Here is a 22,267-nt window from a genome sequence, read left to right as displayed (position 1 = left end):
ACAGAAAATAAAGCTGAATTCACCTATATATAGGGAGAACTTAGTGCTCTGCATTCATTTAAGATACAAGCATCCACCAGTGCTCCTGGCATGGAGCTCAAGCTGCTTTACACCCTGAATAACCACTGCTGCCATTGGATAACCTCACCAATAAGAGGCACAGAAATTACTTCATCAGGACTGCACAATGAGTGTTCTTTTTTGTTGCATTTTAGAATTTTGGGATGCCAGTACACTGCAGAAAATTAAACACCTGCTATGGAAACCATGAAAAGCAAACAAGTTCCCCCAACACCAAATATTCCAGGCACTTTGAGAACAAATCTTTAAAGACTTTTTCTGGTATAACTACTTTGAATGACCATTTTTCCACAATGCACCCTCCTGAAAACTAGTGTTACACAGTCTTTCTGTACTTAGAACCTCCTTTGTAAAGAAACACCACCTTCAGAATCCTTCCTTCAGATTAGGTTGCATTTACAATTAGAAAGATGAGAAAATTGAAGTGATTGCCACCCCTGTGACCTCTGCTGATCTCCAGCCTGAGCCCTTGTGTTCAGTGATTTGCTGGTAAGAAATCCAGTTACATTTTCAGTAACCAGTTTCACTGCCTGTGCTCTAGTGCACTTTCCGTCATGTTACTAAAAAACACAGGACCAGCATTAACTCTGTGACAAAAGCATTAATTTTAATTGATAAAGCCATGTGGCACACTAATGGTATTGTCCTCTGGTTCTCTTCTTTCATTTTTTCACTTCTTGGTATCTTACCAGAATGGACATTGGTTCAGTGGGACTATTCATGTGCTTAAAGGGAAGTATTTGCTTTAGGGCTGTGCTCAGCAAGAGTTTTAAATGACCTACTACCTACCCACCTGGGACTGGCTGCTGCCATTTCACTGGAGCTGCACGTAATGGAAAGTGTTAGATTGAATAGTAAGAACTCACTGAACCGAGCCCAGAAACGTGCTGGGAGTTCCCCGGAGAGGAGAGGCAGCCCTGCCCATCGCCTGCACAGACAGCACGCTTGCTGCCCACCTTCTGTTTTCTTGTGTGTTCTGCAAGCCAGGAAAAGAGGTCCAAGCACTGTGACCAGTACTTCCCTTGGAAATCTATACATCTGCAGAGCTTTTTCAACAGGCGTCATGGGGACCTGTAGTGTACCAGTTCTGTGTGACTCTTTTTATCAAGGGTGAAGCAGGAAGCTGCCCGCTGTTCATCCTTCTCCTCAAGTTTGACATGCAAGTGCAGCAACTGTGATCATTTTGCCCACATTAAATCACTTTATGCTTTCATATTGTTTAACCAGTGAAAAATAGAAAGCGACACATGCTTCACTTGAAGCAAGCAAATAGTGGTGTGATTATTAAGAGGGAGTTTTGTGCAAATTGCAGCCATGGCATGACCATTTCTCCCAAACTGTGCTCTTTAATGATATTCTACATTGCCTTTTCAAGGTGTTAAAAACAGTGACATACAATTAAAGACAAACTGATGGGGCAGAAACTGGATGACTGCAATTAACTGTACCAAAGAAATTCTAGAGAAATCAGTTATTTGGTCTGAAAAAAAGACTTAAATCTACTAACCTGCATTGGAAAATATAAATGATCTGGATGTTAAGTTTTAGGTTGTTTTTTTACCTCTTGTAGACGTATTACGTCAAACTTCCAGCTGAGAGGATGAGACTATGAGTGAAGAGCATCCTGGAGGTTGTGTGCAGTTCTTTTCCCGGGTCAGAACTGGATTGATCTGAGAACAGTAATTATGAGGCTGACATGTATGTTCTCCTTCATCTTGCTGTTCGGAGCAGCTGGACTTGTTGTCTTCATTCACCTGCAGGATCCAGAAGAAATAGTTCATCAGCAGACACCAGGTTAGCATTCTTCTTTCTATCTGACTCACCCGCTCCTTCATGTTCAACATTTTGTACTTATACCCTTAACATGTTTTACGTATTTCACAGAGGTTGCATCAACAAAGGTATGTAATTTTTAAATGAAGGGTATTTTGAAATCAATTTTTTAAAAAAAGAAAAAAAAAAAAGGAAGAAGAAAAAGGAATTTGCTTAAACAATTGTTCCAAGAACCAATTAACTGATTATGCAGGGATCTTTGCCAAGGTGCACCAGGTCCAGCTGGATGGAGTTAATTTTCTGCTAAACTTGAGACCAACTTATGCTGCCAGCTATGCCACTAGAAATATGAAATTGGGAAATTCCGCCAAAGGTTCAGTTCCTGCAAACATGTTTTGGAATCTACCTTGCCTGTATAGGGTATTCAGTGTGACAGGGAGATGCAAAATAAGAGATGCATGAATGACTCATGCAAGAAACATACAATATTTTGGGATTCATTCCTTTAATGTTCTTAATTTCCATTAAAATTTTCATAACTTTCATCCAGACGCACACCATCTTCCTGTGCTACTCACTTTAAACTGTGAAGAGCCACAAAGACTACATCAATGTAAGAACTGAACTCATGGTTTCCCTTTTAGAGGAGGGGCACACAAGAAGTATGAGAAAGCACAAGATCTCTTGATTTACTTAGTCACTTTCTCTTTGGCTAAGGCTGTAACAAAGGCTGGTTTGGAGCCTAGGCAAATGCCAGCACAGTTACTCCAGCTCATAATAATGCCCCTGTGTGCCAAGGTCTGGTCACTGTTTGCTTTTATATACACTGAAATTCTCTTTTGACTACATAAGTGCTTTATAAAAGTCCTATTCAGTAGACACCTTCATTATACAATGAACACAACTGTGTAGATTTTAAAGTATTACTAATATTTTTAATAGAGCTGAACCCTAACAGGGAAAACTCTTACATAATTACATGAAGTGCTGATTTCTGTGTCCAGGTTTATTAAGTACTTATTTCCATGTCACTAAACAATCTGTACATTAATATGTTTATTATTTAGTCCAACTGCACATCAATTTTTTAAGCAGCACTCAGCTGAAACTGTAGAAATAATGAATCATCAGCATTGTGCAAAGCAGAGAATTAACCAGTCACTTCAGTGCTTTTTTAATCGATTTTTCTATACTTACATATGTTTGACTGAAATTGGACAGTAGGTAGGGGGTGAGGGGAAAGACATATGGACAGTAAACACAGGTAGTACCCTAATGCAACTAAGAATGTGTAACTTTACATTGGAAAGTTAATTCTTTGCTTCTGAAAGAGAAGGAATTTCTAGCGGTGTCTCCAAACCAGTGCATTTTTTCTCCATTTTTCGTTGTTGGTCCCTCATCCTGACCTGTTGTACCTCTTGAACACCAACTGCTGATTGTAATACACTGTGAAGTGATTTTTGAGAGCAACGTAACTGCAGAAGGAGATGCCCAAGAACATTTAAATAAGAGTGAGTTTGAACAGTGCTCCTGCCTCCAGCAGGGAAACTTTAACAGACTTGATTGCCGTGGGCAGGGTTCTGCATAGATAAAACATGAACATCCCAGCAATGCTATTACTGCCAAAGGTGTGTAATCAATTGCTCGATTCTCACATTCAATTACTATTTATGTTAATAGGAACCAGAACTGCACCCTTGAGTAAAAGGTGCTCAATACAATTACTCTTATTTCTGGCTGGCTGGGTTTTGTGTGTGTTAAGTGCTTTCAGCTCCCAGTGGACTCAGAAACTCCTCATATCCATTGCTTCCGAAAATGATGCCAGTTATCACTACAACTTATTAGGTGGTTTAAAGGACACAGGAAAAAAAAATATTCATTTCATTAACTAGAGTGGTAGACATATTTCATTTGCAGACAGTCTCCTGTGAAAATCAGTCAATCACAAGTGACATTTTTGGCATGCTGAGAAGGATCCTTCCCCTTAAATGGGCCTGTTTCTAATGGAGATCGGATATTGCTATAATTTGCTTGTCTGATTGCTCCCTAAATAGAATTGAACAAATGCATGTGTGATTAAGCTACATAGGACAACAGATTCTGCATGGCAAAGTTCTACTGGATTAACCTCTGCTTTTGTATTTCCCATGCAGTCACTATATAGCAAAACATATTTGCCAGATGCTGGAATCTCATCAGGAAGGCTACAGAAAAGTCAGTAACATTTATTTTCCATGGAAAAGCAGAGTAGGGGAATTTTGCATTGTCCAAAAGGACATTTTTCATTGTTAGTGTGTTCAGTCATCTTTAATTTAAGATAGTACAACTTATGAAACAAGATTAATAAAAATACTTTGGTGCTTTAGTTTTATCTGTCTGTTCCGAAAAATTGTTCCTGATTGTTTTAGTCCTAGCAAGCATGATGGTGAGACCTTGATGTACTACTTAAATCAGTATAAAATCCACAGCCATAAAACTTTAAGTAATGCTTACATTACTTTCACTGAGCAAAGTACTCCTGACAGTAGCTGTTTGTGTTGATTTGTTACTATTCATTTATTCTTTCCCTGTGCTTCACATTTCTACCTAATTGTGATGCTGTACTGAGAAAGCAATATCAAAGTAATTTTCCACAACATTAGTTACAATTTTCTTCTGATCTTTCAAGTGAAAAAATCCCATCCTGTTGGCTTCTGTGAGCATATAAACCTTGATTACATTTATCTGTTGGAAACCAATGCTTACAAAGTATATGTGCCCAGGATAGTGGGTGTAGAGCCTTTTTTGCTGATTGACAAACATGCTGTCTGTGTAGTTTTATTTATATAATGCACATCACTCTGAGCAGATATATTTAAGACAGCCATTTAGGGTGGGTGAAACAGATCTCCTAAGCCAATATATTAAATTCAGTAGGTATTCCTGTGGTCATTAAAGAGACAATAACTTTGCTTACGACAGTCATTTTCTCAGCATCTATGAAGAGTGGTATTACTGTGGAGAGTGCAGGATAAAGCAGGAGTGTGGGGTGAGAAGCAGTATGAATTATTGTCATACACCATACAGAAATGCAACGATCTTGTAATAGTTCTCCCTGTAAAATATGTATATATATATCCCTGCAAAACAGTTGGGTCAATTCTAAGCACAGCTAGAGGCTGGGCAGACTGGATTGAGAGCATCCCTGAGGAGAAGGTCTTGGGAGTATTGCTTGATGAGGAGCTCATCACAACCTAGCATTCATCCAGCTGTGGAGCCTCCAACACAAGTAGGGATAGGACAAGGAGTCATAGCTTTAAACTGAAAGAGGGTAGATTTAGGGTAGGTACTAGGCAGAAGTTCTTCCTGTGAGGGTAGTGAGGTACTGGCACAGGTTGCCCAGAGAAGGTGTGGCTGCCCCATCCCTAGCAGTACTCAGGGTCAGGTTGGACAGGGCCTGGAGCAGCCTGGTCTAGTGGAAGGTGTCCCTGCCCGTGGCTGGGAGTTCGAATTAGATGAGCTTTAAGGTCCCTTCCCTTCAGTTTGTGAGTCCATAATACAAAATTTGGCTTCTGCAGTAAAAGCATTGGGATTTTACTATATGGTTACTAAATTCACAAACCTGTAAGAGCTTTCAGTTAGAACTTTTCAGATGAATATGTATGGGCACACACTCCTCTGGGAGCTCGTAAAAAGTGTAAAATACATCTCAAAGGATGCATGTTGTGAGAGCTACAAAAGGGTGAAAACAGGGAGTAGAATGGAAATGGCTTTGCAGTCTATGTGAGAATTTGAAAGTCAAGTACGACTATAACCAAGTCTGAAACTCATCTAACTGAGATTCTGCAGTGATTGCTGTCCTTACCTCATCTACCAGTTTCTAACATAATACTGTCATCTTCTTTATTTTCTGCTTTGCTCAGGCTGTGATGGGGAGGAGAGGGAGAAAGGAGAGATGACAGTCTGAAGGGCAGCATGCAAATGCTATTGCAAACCTGATGCCACAGAGGAGCCACAGCACAGAAATCTTACTGTATATTGCAGTAGCCTCAGAGCAAATACCAATATTATAGCTATACTTAAATTTTCTTATTTACTTATTCAGAGCACGTACACCTTGTTACTCACAAATTACAGTCTTATGCACATCTCCATGCTCCCTATACATTTCCATAATACTATCCTAGCACACAATGCACTGGTTGTTTGTCACACTGGAAACTTTTTATAACTACAGTTGAAAATGAACTAGCATTGATATATAATTTCAAAAGGAATTTTCCCACAATTTGCAACTTACTGCTCTTTATAAACTGGACGCTGTTTAATCTGCTTTTCAACTGACAGCATCAGCAGAAATCATGAACAAAAGAAGCTGGTGATGTAGCAGAGGCAAGCAGGGTCGCTGATAACTCTTTTCAAGAAGAAGTGGCACACTGTTCCGTGTGCAAGGTCAGCTTCCATCAACTCAAGAGTGAATGAACCTTCTGCTCTCATTCTCTGAGCCTTCTTTAGCTGAACTTCCCCCAGCAAAAAATCCCCTGTGTGCAGACTAGTTCCCAAGAGTCTGTAGTTACTGGGACAAAAAGAAAGAGATCTATTTCCTAGTCTGCAATGGCAAGGCACTTACATGAGGGAAATGCAGTCTTATGATATTTCCATTTTGTTGGTTAAAATGATTGTTGTTTAGTCTGACTGTGACTGTGAACCTGGTTATTTTTCCATTGGAAAGAAGTGCTGGCAATGACTTAATCAGTCTACTGCTATAGGGGGATCAAACGTGGTCCAGGTGGTTGCAAAAGAAACCCTACCCCACACTGTCAGTGCAGACCTCTTCAGAAGTAATTTCTAGTGCTGAAAGCAATCACATATAAGCTGTTTTATCACTAGATAGAGATTGTCTCCTACAATGCTTTTCCTCTGCTTTCATGACTATGCTGTATCTTTGGCAGTCTTATGAAAAACACAGCATTTATTTATGACATGCTATTGGACAGTGACACTTTTCTTTCTTTACAGTTTCTGTTAACATGATTTAGCCTAAAGCCCATTAAAGCAAATACAGCTCTTAAGCTATAGCATTGCAGGCCAGCATTTATAAGACCCAGTATTTCCTGCTGACCATCAGCAAGTGCTTCACAAGAGTCAGAACACTTTGGTGTTAGACTCTGCAATTGGGATCCAAAGCTGCTGCAGTTTCTTCCTGTCCTGTCATACAACTTATAGATTGTGCTGTATTGTGTTATATGAGGCAAATCACCTGCTACATGTCTCCATTTCCTATTCTAAAGGGGCTTCTCTGCAGGGGATTCAAGATACCTAAGGACTGCTAGATCCTACTACAAAAAGGCAAGACGAAACCATATTAACTGTGACATTATCACAAAATCCAGTGCACTGCTAGCAGCAGTTATAATCCCACTGCAGTGGTGCACACATACATCAGATGACTGAACCAGATCCACTGCCCATTTATTTGATGGCATAAGTCCTTGTCACCTAATCCTGAATGTATTTATCAGCATAAAACTGCAGTGATGCAGTGCTAAATCACTTGCATAGTGCAGCTTCCACTCCCATAGATTTCCCTATCCTCTCTTTTTCTGTGAGCACTTCTTCTCAGGTGCTGACTGGTTAAAAAAGAAAAAAAAGGTTTGATATTTCTTTTAAAGCCTGCTTTTAAAAACTGTCAGAGGTTGACACTTCTTTGTTGTGTCTGGCAAAATAAAAAGTGACCTGCCATCTCAGAGCTGCATTCATTTATGGTGCCTGGCAACATATCACGGGCAAAACTCAGCTGCACTGTGATATGTCAGCAGTCTCAGAGTGGCAGCTTTATGAAAGTATATTCCTAGGCAACAAGCCTGGATGCTTCTCAGATTCCCCTGGAAATTTGCAGAGGAATTACAGAAGCGTGCAAAAGTTGACCAGCAGACTTTCATTTCACCTCAAAATGTTTATTCTAAATGTAAGACTATATTGAGTTTTTCACAGAAAATGTGTGAGTACTAGATAGCCTTCTTCCATATGTCAGCTATCATTCAGTTTGCTTGATTTTTAAACCTTGATACCACACTGAGGAGCTGAGGTAAGTTTAAAGTACCTTCTAGATTTTCTACAGTTTATGCCATTTTAAACGTGTTTGATTATATATGTTTCCATTTCTCAAAGTTATTAACGTTCCCCTAAAAGCTTAACCAAAACTTCCTCTCTCTAGCAGTATCATCCTTTTTCATTTAGTAAACATTAATTTTCCTTTCATGATTCTAGTGGAGCTTGAAATTAAAGGTGGCTTTCTTCTCTATTATGGCTTGCTTTGTGTATCAGCATCATAACTGCCAGTTTACTGCTTTAGTACCAGTCAAGAGAGCATAAAAAGCAAATAATTGATCTTGTATAGGCCCTACACAAGAGCAACTTCATGTGGACATGTTTATCATTTTCTCCAAATTAATTAGCTATTTTTGAAAATAAGTGACTGGTTTTGGATCTGTCACCACTTGACATATGCAGGGTCATTAACCGATTTTAATCTTCTTGCGTACAGGCCCTATCTTACAAGATGCTAGCTCATAGCATCAGTGCAGAAAAGCACTTCAATATCAACTAAGTGGCACAACCGTTAGTTCTGCTCTGATGCCTAAGGTGATCTGCTGCCTGAGAGTCAGAGTATTCCGCACCTTGCACAATTAAGTCCCATCTTTGGGTCTCAGCCACTTCAGAAGACCTATGTGGTGATTAAGGGGAAAAATGCTCCAGCCAGGCTCTCCCTCATTGCCACTTCTGGACATAAGGGCAATTCAGACATGCTCTTTCCCTCCTTTTTCTCAGAGTCACTATCCACTGACTGTCTATACCTACAGAAATGGAGTCTTTCAGGGCTTCTGTTCTAGCTTTTTGGTTGGAAACCACCTGTTTTCTCATAAATCTCTTTGCAGGGTCTAGATGTCTGATGTTTTTCCCTTTGTAGCACATTATCAGTGTTTACTGACTTTGGATATTCCTAAATGGTGAAAGTGAAATGTGCTGTGCACTGAGTATGCATGATCATATGCAAAGGAAGTTTATTCCAAGGGCTGGGAGGCAATCAGTGGACACCCAGTCCCTTTCTAGAGCAGTGGGAACTGAACAGCCTCAGGAGGGAAAAAAAGCAGGTTGTGAATGAAATTACTTACCCCTCAAAGGAGGTGCCTATGGTCCAGTGCCCTGTTCCTTCTCTGCTCTAATTCACTTACCTTTCTCCTTCCATTTGACATGATGATTTGCAGTGCTGAGCTCTCTGTAATGATGGCACAGATAATGATTGGGACAAACAAAGGTATATTTGGCTTCAGAATTACTTTAGGCTTGAATTCACAGGAGTCTTCGGATGGCCTGCACCTGCTGCAATCAGAATGGCTGACATGGAAGCAGATGAGATGATACACAAATACTTATTTCTGTGGCCAGGAGGACAGAAAGCACAAGCCTAAATAGAGGAAACTGGTCATTTGCCCAAGTGGCTATTTGAAAGGGGTGGGAGGGGAGACTCCTTTTCTCAAGCTTTAGGTAGTGCACAGCCGCCAAGATCCTACATACCTGTTTCCAGTTTGTTGCATTTTTTTCTTGACTCTTTTGACTTGACTTTATTTGTTAATAAAGTTCTGCACAACTTAATACCCGTAAGTCAAACCACAGAAGAAATTATAGACAGCAATCACTGCTGCTGTATGTGAACTGAATGCAGCTTTAATTGGGTCCTCCTAATTGTGCATGCAGCTGCTAGGAACAACATGGTGATGCTTATCTCATACAAGAAAACAAACTCCTCTCACTGCTCCATTGTAGCCAGTGTACTTCAATGAAAAAGTGTGTATACAAATGGGCACAAAAATAAATGTACACACCTGCAGGTAGATACCATGAATTTTATGCCATAGCAAAGCAATTCTGTACTCATTGAGACTTTAATGTAATTCACTGTAATTGCTTAAAACACATCCTAAAGACTGTGGGGAGAACCTAAGCAGGGCTGGGATGCCATTCACATGCCCAAAACAAACATCAGCACCTCAGCCACTAAGTTCATTTAGATACTGTGAACAGCTAAATCTAACTGTGGAAACCAAACTGGGTTTTCATAAGCTGTTAAACTGAAACCTGCTCCTCCATCCATTTACTCAAGAGATGTTACTACCTGTAAACAGGAGGCATCCTTAATTCACTACTTACTTAAAATTCCAATTATTCTGCATTTATGAGCTGCTCATTCTCATGCTATTGAAGGGAATTAAGTTACACAAGAATGTACAAAGTCAGGTATTAACACCTACATATTGATGACATATTCAGTGCTGCATGTTAAACCAGGTATGTCACTGCCTGTTCCACTAGCACATTTCACCAACACCTGCAGAATGCATCTAGCTAATCATTATAACAACATTTGGAAAGAAAAGCATGTAAATGTGAGAGAAACAAAAAAGGAAAAAAAATATGTGTGCAGCACACAAAAAGTGGTAGGAAAGGAGGTCTGAAAAACAAAAGCTGAGATACCTTCCTTTTTTTGTTCTTCACTTTTGGAATTATTTAATGAAAGGAACTTTGAGGGGTTTTTGGTAGAAAAACATCCAGAGAGACTATATACTTAGAACATTTTTTTTAAGGAAAATAAAAGCATTGTATTAAGCCAAAACTGTTTAATTAAATTAGAATGTAAGAGAAAATTTACTGCAGTTTTATAAACCATGTTAATAAACAATGGGCCCAGAATCAGTATGACTGAAGTTCCCAGAGGTGCTAAAATGGATACAAGGGAAGTAGTAAGGAAAATGAGTATCTACTACAGTAAATTTACAGTAGTTAACAAACTTAGAAAGAACACCTTGAATTTTTAAGAACACTAAATATTCTTAATGAACAATAATGATCTAATTATATTTTACTTCCAAATACAAATCTTTGTGACATAACACATTCTTAATGTCCACAAATTTGCACACTATATTTTTCCTCTTGCTTGTTTCCAGATATCAAATTATATATTCAGTATATTCTGATTGTTCTCTGCCTTTTCCTCTAAAGGCACTGGCTTCACTTCTTAATTGAGACCCAGTGGAGATAAGTTCACCACAACATAATTTAATGAACGATGGAAGAGTTACCTTTTACTGCATGAAGTATCAGGCTGCATGACAGAGAAGAAGTATCTCCTAGGTGACGTTTCAGCAGATAATAATTAACTGAGACATCTCCTAAAATAATACCACCCACACACAAATGCAGTCCTTCCCCCAAAAAAGTGGACAACACATAAAGCAAATTAATTAGCCAAGGACACAGTTCCTAAAAGGAGTTCAGTAACACAGTTTCTTTCCTCCATGAAATCACAGATTGGGTATTGGAGACCTACAGTACAGACAAGTGTATTTTACTCTTTTCTCCCCTTCAGCTTCAAAGGCTGAATTGGACTTGATTTACCCTTCACATTAATCTTAAATATGCTGTCACCACAATGATGATTCTCCTTTTTGCTCTGAATGGTTCCAAGCAGCCAGCAGCGGTACTCTCACCACACACAGCTGTCAGCTCAGCACCTCCTGACACCTTCACTTCAGGCCTTTGGGGAGACACTTCCGTAGCATAAGCCTCAATGTATTTTTTGGTTTTATTTACTTACATTTTTGGGTGGAGGAAAACACTCTGTTTTTTCAATGTCTCACACAACACAGCCTGGGGAGCAGGACTGAGCCGCCTACAGTCCCCATTGCAGGGATATGGCTGACAGCACACTGCCATTCTTCTTCACTCCCTCATCTAAGCATGCTGCTTCCAGCCGTGTCCCTACCTTAAGTAGCAAAGGCATCCTTCCATCCCTTGATCTTTGTATATTTTTATTGCAATTTAATTTTACCTAGATTTCAAAGTCCTGAAATTAGGGAGCGTTAGTCAAATGCTGGCTCCAACTGAGTTCAGACTGGTGTGTAGATTTTTAGGCATTTCTACAGCATTCAGCCGCTTTGAACACAGCCCTCCATACCACCACAAACAGATAGTTATTTGATTACAATGAAAAATGTTTCATAAAGAACTGCTGAGATAGCATTTCAAGAATTCTGAATATTTGAATATTCATTAATTGTTTCTGAGATTCTGTTCTTTTACTATTTCTTTACAACCACTGATGCTGTAAAAATGTTCAATTGAAGGGCGAATTGTTAATTCCAAGAGATAACCTATTTGCTATGAGAGAAACTTTAATTAGCAAGACAAACCATCTTCTTCTAGTCATTTAGAGGAATCAGAGGCAAGCACAGCAACACAGGTCTTGGTTGCAGCAAAATATTTACCATCTCCTGTCTCAGTGGAGAAGGTGCCCAAAGTTAACAGCTTACCTTGGGAAAAGGCATTTCTGCTTCATGGCTTGGACTTTGCTCCTAAATGAAGCACTCATTAAATCTCTTGCATGCAATGACTGCATCTTCTTAGCCTAGTTGCATGAATTTGTCTGTCTCTACTTTTTTTCATCTGGCAAGCTGAAACGTTCTGTAGTGGGAATTTCACAAGACCAAGATTTCTTGAATGTGTAGCTGTGTTTGGGTTTTGTGTCCATCGATGAGCTATGGCTCAGCCGCAGGGCACCTGCAGGGGAAATGGGAACCGAGGTGCAGGCGGCCAGGAGTGTTTTTTAGACTCAGAATGGGACAATCCACAAGTCTGATAATGTTTCTGTCACAAGGAGAATAAAATTGGTATAGACTAATAAATACAGACTTCACAAAGTGAACTCACTGCTAAACAGCAAACTGTCTGCAACAGGCTTAATAATTGCACAATTCTCTGGGCAAGATCAGGTCCTAAAGATGATAAGGTTTTATCCCTCAGCACAGAAGTTGTAATAAAAGACAACTGGAAGTCTCTCCATCCTCACAGTGGGCCACTGTTGTGTCTGTGTCAAATATAACTTGACAAGACAGCCAATACCAGCAGGATTCTCAGAGGTGGCGAAGGTAATACAAGATGTTTCACCAAATAAAATCTATCATGTAGGTTATTTATATTAAGGGGTAAAAAACACTCCTATTTTTATTCTATGCATTTCCTGGACTTAATACATTGCAGTTTGTCTTTTAAAAATGGTTGCTCAAGAACTGCAGAAACATTTTGCAGTTAGCATGCTACCCATTGAGGCTGTAACATGACTGCCGAATGCAAATTCCAAATAGCTCATGTCACTGGCTGTCCCTGATAAATCAGAGTTTAAAACAAATACCACTCAAGCTTATCTTCTGGTAGTAGATCAATACCCTGGGGCAGTGCCATCTGATAACACTCTGCATAGTCCAAGGGGAGCTTTCTCACTGTTCCCACTGGACAGCCAGCCAAGCCCTTTATTCAAATAATTAATTTGAGAAGTGTGGTTTCAACCAAAACCAATCTTTCTAAATGAATGTATTTGAAATGTAAATTTTGCAAAGTTTCATTTCTTGAAGGGGAGGGAGGGAAGGGGGAGGTGGCCCTGCAGGGAAACAATAACAGTTAAAACACATCCCAAACAATAGGAATGAAACCTTCTGTATTAATCAAAGTGATCCACACTGAAAGATAAGCATCACTGCAGCAGGAATTTCCCAACTTTTTTTAGTTTAGCTGTCAGTTCAGAATCTTGACACAGTCTGCTTAAGTGGCATTTCACAGGAGATCTAATATTTATAAAGTAAACCATCACCCTCTTCTAGACGTGGCATTAAATAAAACTTGCTCTCCTGCTGTGAGCAGGAGGTCTCATCTTTGCTTTCTATGATGCATGAGCAATAGATGGGTCTTTTAGGGACCTACTTGAGATGAAGTATGAAATGTAAAAAATGTGTCTTAATTGTAGTTAGAGGATTCCTCAAGCATTCTAGTTTTAAATAAAATAATTACTGCCAAAGAATGGTTTTGGTTTGTTTTTTCATAAAATATGTAGACCAAAAATCCACCTCCAATCCCACAATCCATAAAGTGTGTTGCAGATGCCCCAACCACAGCACCACCACTGAAGAAGAATTTTCCCACTGGTGCCTGTTTTCAAAAGCAAATCCCTGCATACACACATATGAAAACTAATGAACTCCAACATGCAACTTCAAAATGTTTATCCAAAGCTTTATAGAGAAGCTAATAGTTTAAGTGCTACACAGATTTATTGAACTAAAGAGAGTATTAACATTATATGCTAATGAAATCTGCATTTAATAAGATATATATCCATTCAAATTCTCTGTACCTTTCATCAACACAGCATACTGGGAAAATGAACTACCGAGACTGCAGTTTAAGCTGATATAAAATCAAATGATCCATGTTAACAAGACAATTAAATAACTGTTGGAAACTAAAGAAAAAAATCAGAAGTTCACCAGATAGAAACTGGTTTTGAATGATGTGAGAGCTCGGTTGTGAGAGCAAATTGAAAGTTGCTACTGTGATTAAAATAATATCAGTGGTAAATTAGATATCAATTTTATTATGAGAAGAGTCTAGCTCAGGTGCTTCAAAAAAGAAAGCTAAATTGGAAATTACAAGCAGTTTATGTTGGTCTATTTCAAATGACTGGAGAATGCATTAGAGGGAGATTAGCATTTGGAAAGGCTATTTGAAGGCAGTAGAATAAAAATTATGACAGCTACTCTTCTGCTAGACACAGCAAACAAAATGATGCACATTTTGTGCCATGAGGCACACATGTTGCATAAAGGTTTGGTAGATACTATTTTCCACAACAAAACATTGCCACGCAAAGGGTACAAACCACGGGAATTAACTCTTTTACTTAAAATTCAACAGCTTTTAGCTAGTAATATTGTATACCTACAGTCTGAAGATGCAGTATAGGGATTTCTCCACAGCCAAATTGTGTTCTAGAGGCAATGCATAAACAGTCTTACACAGCTCCCTCACAGGCAGGTTAGTCAGCTTCTGCAAAAACAGCCCAGAAGTCAGATGCTTGGGAACGCTGTGGAGCTGATCTGTGAGTACAGCTCACAGCTCTGGCAGCCCCGCTTCTGCCTCTCCACAACCACTCCAGTGCAGTAGCTGTCAGTAAGTCAGTGTGGTCTGTGGACCCCTGAGATTCCATGGATTGCTTTTAAGTTAACTCAGAGGTCCAAAAAAAAGTTAAGAAAAGTAAGCTTACACCTAGCAAACCTCAATATAAGGAGGTCTGTATGTCCACAGAGGAATTTTAGATGCTCACAGGCTTGACAAAAGTTGAAACTACTGCTTTAAGGGTATAAGTACCAGAAATGTACCTAAAGTTATGCATCTGGTTTGAATTACAAAACAGAAATGATCTCTCCAAGAGGAAATCGTAGTAAAACACAGTCCTTCCTGAGAGTATAAATAGTAGGAGTGCTCCACATTAGATGCAAATAACCACACAGCTGAAAAGTTGCATTATCTCAGGAAGCAAGCACAGGAGCAGGTTTAGTGGTAAATGTGCCTGCACTTTATGGTCTTTTTTGCAGCCTCACACTGCCTATCCAGGAGTGTGCAGGGCTCTGCACAATTCCATGAGAGCCAGACACAGAAGCAACACATTAGATACTCTCCAGCTGTTCATGGCAACCACATTTAACCCTTCTTCCAAACATACATCTTTCAGATCTCTTATTCTAACATTTATTTACATATCTGAAACAACAGTAAGGGAAAGCTTTATCTAGGAAAATAACTAAAATAACCAAAACTTCAGAATTGCCACTTTGGCTGAAACTTCGGCTTCCCCAGAAGTAATACCCATAGCCTCTGCTACAGCTGCTGGCAACCTCATCCTTTAAGCTGTGATTCAGTTCAGCACCTGTCCGTCCTGACGGTGGTGTAAACACTTATGGAACTGAGCGTGACTGGACAGGAACAGTATCTAAAATTCTACAGGCAAGGTATAGTCTTCGCACTTCAACACTTAAAAGCGATCAGTCTCAGCAGGTTCCACAACCACCTCTTCTTTTAACCTTTTGATGCATTGGGCACATGGATCTTTCTAGGATTGCTTTACCCTCTCATACACCTAAATAGCTGTATTTGCTCAGTGATTATGTTAGCTCCTAATTCAGGTGAAGATTCAGGTATGTAAGTGCTTCAAAAATAACTTTAGAAAACCTAATTCAAAGGCCACTGAAGTCACCAGGAACTTTTCCACTGACTTGCTTTGGATTGTGTCCCAGGTACTTATCAGTTCCTTCAGCCCTTATGCTTCAATAGAGTTGAACTCAGCTAACTAAAGACGATACACTGCTTTTTTCTTATTACTGGTTAAAATTCATATTCACAGTGCAGCACTTTGAGTCAGAGGTTTTCCCCAGATGCTTCTGATGCTTATCCTCCTTTGTTAAAGAGAATGCTACTTCATATAACAAAGCTGGTAGCCTCTATTCAAAATCTACCCTGCTGCAAAGAATGATGTTGTCAGACAGACTGATCTTTCTCCAATAGCTTTTGCAGCAGTTTTGTTATAAAGATGTTAAAGATAACATTGAAGAGAAAAGGAACAGATTCAGAGTCTTGGGACAACAAAATACAAAGCATAACAAAGAATCATAATACTGGTACTTGTAATTTTAAGAGCTACTGAGAAAGCATACCCTGGGCTTTGGGGAAGAATAAGGGAAACGAGTAATGTAGGCTGCTAAAAGAATAAATAGTTTTTGTGAAAAGGGATAAAAATTTTTGAAGGACTGTTAATTGTATTGCTTCATTGTTGTAACTGAGATTTAATTGTGGTAACAGGAAAAGGCATCAGCCCAAGACAGCACACTCAAGACAGGAGTGCTGCCCCCAGCTCACAATGAAGTTAATCCAGGCAACTACTAAGTGCAATAAAAGTCCAGGAATAGCATGTATATCATGGCAACAGAGATTTACAGCAGTTATTCTAACTCTGTGAAACAGAAATTATAATGAACAGATTTTAAAATGCATTGATACTGAGAGTACTTAGTAATATTACACTAAAATAACATTACACTGATGCCTTTAAGGCCAAATTCTGCTTCCATAGTCAGGGTTTGTATGTAGACTGTTAGGTGGCATTTTCTAATGCAACAACAAAATCTCCATCTCCCACCATTAACTGGTAACTCTACAAGTAGAAGACTTATTCTAGTGCTAAATAATTTGCAAAACTTAAAATTTTGAATAGAAAGTCACATAAAGGAAAACTAGTTAAATATACAAGACACAAAGTACAAGATTTATTACACAAACTACACATGTCCAGACAGTTTATGCAAGAGTGGAAGGGACCATTCTTCACTGAAATTGTTCTATGATCCAACTAAAGTACAGGTTGCACTCAATTCATTTTGGTTAGATTTCATATTTCTTGTAGTTCGCTCTTTTCCTATGAGAAAGACAGACAAAAAAAAAAGACCCAAACAACAACAACAACAAAAACTCAAAAAAACAAGAAGCCCCATCACTAGCTACTGTCAAATAAAACCTGGTTTTATTCATTGTTGAGTAATTGCCACACTCTCCAGTGTGCACCAATCTGCCGTACCTAGAGAAGGGTTCTTGGAGCACAGTGATGGGCTGTTTCATGGCTGAATGCATTACAGAGTGCAACCAGGCTCTCTGGCATTCACTTCTGCAGTGTTTCTCTCTATTTGGTATACCTAATGAACAAGTTTAAAAGGATCAAATCACCAACTGGATAATGTACCTAGTGGGCTTTCTCCAAGTATCTTTTTTCTTGCTTTCTACCTTTGAAAACAAGTTAAAAATGCAACAGAGAGGAAAATTGCTAGTGACTTCAGACCTTGCTGGCTTTCCTACATCACCACAGCTTGTAAAAATCCACTCTGAACAGCACAGCAAAGTAGTTATGCCAATTAGAAGGGCTGGAGTAATAATTTTGAAGTAGCAGATGTCTAATGTGTCATTCTTAAGTGAAGTCTTCTAGCACAATTTCTGTATGTTTTGGTTGATGGTTGCTTTTTTTTTTTGCACAAAGTACTGTAGCCTCCAGAAGCTTTATATAATTAAACACCTATCATAGTGAGCACAATGTAGCAGAGTTGAGGATTAGGTGATCTTACTCCTGTAATAGGATTTGTCAGCTAATTGTTACTGAAATGACAGCAGCATCTCTTAATACGAGCACAGGAATTGCCATGGTGGTTCAGAAGCCTATCTAGCCATTAAAATACCCTGTCTTCAGCAATGGACAGTATTGATATTACTTAAATGAAAATTCAAAGTAGTCTGCTATGGAATAAACTACTATCTGGTAAAGTTTTTTCAATATTCTCATTAGTAAAAAATAGGTTATGCTCTAACCCAGGAGCACTCATATTTCTTACAAATGTTCTTTCACTTTGGCTAAGATGCCCAATCTTTTTATTTCTTTTCATAAAATTTTCTTTCTGTCACTCCTGAACAGTCTCATAATTCAGAAGACAGACAGTGTGCTGCCTCCCCTTGCTCTTAAGTTGAATTTTTTTGTGGCATCACAGTCATGCCCAGACCAGCTCATGGTGGCTGCAAGCTCAGAACTCCAGGGAGGACAAAACCCAGAACTGGATGGGTTCAAACAAAATAGAAATGTGTGACACAGTGGTGCAAAAATTGAGATGTGTAGAGAAGACTTTCCAACAGCGTGTTGCTGAAATCATCCAGTTCAAGAAATCTTGGAATACACAAGACAGCAGCAATGGCAGTGGAAACTGCAACTCTTACTGATTTTAGAAGAACAAGCTCAAATCTTTAGGTATGGCTGTTAAGAAAGATATGAGAGCTACCGCAGCTTCCATGGGCAGCCTCTCAGTAGCAAGGGATCCAGAAGGAACAAAGAACCACCTTTGCTGCATCAGCATGGTCTTGCACTGTCAGTTTATATGTATAATGTGCAAGGAAAAGAGGATACTGAGGAGGGAGAGGAATGGAGCTGGGTGATGTGAGAAAAGCAGCTCTCTAATATTGCTCTCAATGAGGCTCCAATTACTGTTGCCCATGGGCGAGGTCACAGAGGAATCAGCTTCTGACTTCACATGTGAGCCACTATAATTTAATCATTTGGGATTGTTTTGTTTTACTCACAAACCCAAATGATGGTTCAGAAAACTTACACCATGACTTTGTCATTATTGTTTCTGCTGCAAGAATAAGACAAAAACAAGCTCTGAGAGCAGTACACTGCACTATCAGATAATTATATCACAATAGACTCAAGCTCTTTCAAATAACTAGTTAGTCAAACATCTGCTGCAAATTAATATTGGGCCAAACTTGTCTCTTGGGTAATTCGATGGACTTCAGTACAATTAGGCAAGGAATGATCTGTTCCAACACATTTACTGTCTATGGATAATTTGCTCTGGTTTAGAGCTCCTTCCTTGTATTGCTTTAGCTTGAAATCCTCTTGCAGTGCAGTTGCTATTTACTAGCTTGTGCTGATGCATCCACTTTTTCTGGCTTAACTCAAGAAAATTCAAAATGCACAAACTGCCAAGGAAATGAATTCATTCAATAAGCCCTGCAATGTCAACTCTTAGTAATTCTGTAATGCTGGAATAAACAAAGTCAGAAATTATGTTTGGCTTTCTAGCCCCAGTAAAACCTTATAAACCTGTAAGGACTCATAAATTTCACTGTACAAAGACTGGTACAAAGGTAACTCTTAACTTGGAAAATTCAAATTGCATTTTAATTCAAATCCAAATTGCAACAAATGAAGCTAGTATGTATTGACTGCATTAACGATTCATAAAAGCACAGACTTTATGATGTTGCCATGTCTTTGAGGCATTGATTAAGCCTGTAGATGCCAGTCTGTCACTCTAGCAGCTATTCAGTATGTGCAGTGTTTGTCCATCAATGTCTTTTGTCATTGGTTTGACTGTTCTGCTCCTGCCCAGGTTGGCAGCTATTTCAAAAAATGAACTGTCACCATGGGATAATCAATTAATGAAGCATGAATTGCTTGACTGGGTCTTCTAATGAATGCTAACATGTAAACACTTGTCAGACCACAGCGTCTGTGTGGTTATATTCGTGTCTGGAAAGCTGACTGGCAGCAAAGCCCATAAGCAGAGACTAACTTTACAGTGTTAATAATGTACACTGCTTACAACTGCTTCTTTAAAATAGATTAGCTACAACCATAATGATTTTATCGATTTTACAATCCTTTTCCCTTCTACCGAAATTGAGTGAAACTTTGCAGGAAGAAGCTGGTACCCTACAGGAGTGAAGCAAGTATTGCCCTGGTGTGGAAGGTCAATGTATTTTCATAAGCCATTACCTCCTCTCACACACATAAGTAATTTATATCCAAACCCTATAGTTACAGTACTGCTTAGCAACACCCAGAAAATTCTATTGCTATTTCAGTGATAAGCCTCATTCTTAGGGTTTACATTTGTCAAATTAATAATAAAACTGTGCAACAGTTCTCTGTGAAGATGTACATTTTAATTATTTTATAAATACACTGGCTTAAATCATTGTGGCTGTTACTAGCTGAAGAGTGGAGGTAACTATTTCAGTAAGCAGTATCAATTGTCTCTAAGATATATGGGATTCTGAGGCACACTAAAATATTTGTTCCCCAAACTTATTCTTGAACTTTTACGTAAATCATTTTATTATCTAAACTGGTAAACTGAATATGTTAAAGACTTTTTTAGACAAACAAAAGCACTTTCTTTCTAAGGTAACTGGACTTCCACAACAAAACACTAGATTTTGACCCTCAGAAGTTTTGTTTCTTCCTTTTTTTTCAACTGAAACGGCCAATAAACCCTACAAAAGACAAAATTCAGTATGTTATTTTTCTACATGTAGGCACAATAGTTCCACATATAAATACATATCTTTTTGGACCACTTCCCTTCGTAAATAATCCCCACTGAACAAAACTACATTTTCCTAAACCAGAACACTTATTTAGATGAAGAATTAGGGAATTAGGAGTCCAGCTTTAATCAGGCTAGTTGTAAATTCAGAGCTTCTAATCATGTATTTCCAATTAAGAGCTTCACTGTGCCAGTTCATAAGCAGAACTCCCTTCTGGTTAACATGGGGATGTGTGCTGGAGACAGGCTGAATGATACAGCCAAGCAGCAGTAAGACTTGCATACAGAAAGATTTTACAATATGTCCCTTTTTAAATTCAAAATCACAATTTATGGACATGAACCATCTCTGAATTATTTTTTGTAAATACTACCTTTGCTCTGAGCACATTTTTGAAAATGCTTGAAGCTAATTTAAACATGCAAAATGTCATTCTTTGTGCCACATGTCACTGTGTGCGTGTCTGCAGGAAAGGGCACCCATTAGGTACAGGAACGCACAGGATGGATTCCCTTCTGGTACTGGCACACATGATTTAAGCATATGGAAATGTATGCGACCCACAGTATGCACATTAATCTGGAAGATCTGACATTTATAAACTTGCATTAAAATGCTTCTCATGATTACAGATTCATGTTTCTGGATTACTTTACCAGGAGCGTCTTGGGAACCCTATGGGACTGTTTCACAAGGCACCAGAAGGGTAGCAGCATTCCTAGTACACTTAGATTTCTCTGTGAGTAAATGACACACAGCAATCATTCTAGGAAAATGCCATTTTGATTATAATGATTCTTATTTAGCAAATTCCATTTATGAAAATGGCATACAAGTACTGTGGAATAATGTGCTTAGGGCTCTTTCAGGTACTTAGGACTCAAGTAACAATTCATGGGGATTTTAAAAGCAAGGTTGCTTATAGTTACGGACATGCACAACCTAACCTAATAACTCTGAAGAACTCTAACTGTAGGCATGCCTATAGAGTCAAGTGTACATTTGACAATTTTGAGAGGAAATATATAGATAGCCTACTACAATTTAAAAAGTAAATTTAAAATTATAAAAATCTTTTTTTTCTAACTTGTAATCCTACGATTGTTTGTTAGTGACCAACCATTTGGAATGTACTTTTGGGAAAATAATGTATTGTGCAATAACCGATCTGAGGTCAAGACTGGACTTCAGATTAGGAAATTAATCCCAATGAGATCCATGTGTCTGCTTCTCTGCCAGACATCACTGTTCCCACATTTTGGCTGGCCAAAACAATTTCATGAATTTTCATTTTCAATGAAGTCAGACAGTTGCTTACAGAACTGTTACAAATTAAAAATAACTTTTTTCCACTGGGTTAGAACAAGTCCAACTCTGTTCCTCCGGCTGCTTCACCCTCCTAGATCTATCATTCCTTCACCAAGGTTAGCTGCTTGAACCAGACCAGTTCCCGGTTGAAAAGAATCATGCAACAAACCTAACGCAGTGGCAGTCTGGACTCAGCCCAGCCATGCCTGGGGATTAGTCTAAACTTGCCTTAATTTAAGCCACCAATAAAGGTGCTTTGAGCTGAGAACACTGATTTAACATGAAAATGCCTGATGCAATCAAACAAAAA

At 38.8% G+C, this 22,267-nt stretch overlaps 1 protein-coding gene across 2 annotated transcripts in view; it reads left to right on the top strand.

Annotated features, from left to right (window-relative positions):
• Positions 1 to 22,267, top strand: part of CHST8 (carbohydrate sulfotransferase 8) — a 176,296-nt gene that overhangs the window by 41,551 nt on the left and 112,478 nt on the right. For both annotated transcript variants that reach the window (XM_065662112.1, XM_065662113.1), the window contains exon 2: positions 1,652 to 1,875. In XM_065662112.1, coding sequence (XP_065518184.1) covers positions 1,767 to 1,875 — 109 coding nt within the window. In that variant the 5' untranslated portion in view covers positions 1,652 to 1,766. The remainder of the gene's footprint in view (positions 1 to 1,651; positions 1,876 to 22,267) is intronic.

The sequence above is a fragment of the Lathamus discolor genome, chromosome Z (assembly GCF_037157495.1).
Source record: "Lathamus discolor isolate bLatDis1 chromosome Z, bLatDis1.hap1, whole genome shotgun sequence".
In the NCBI taxonomy this organism is placed as follows: Eukaryota; Metazoa; Chordata; class Aves; order Psittaciformes; family Psittacidae; genus Lathamus; species Lathamus discolor.
This window is presented reverse-complemented; position numbering and strand designations above follow the sequence as displayed.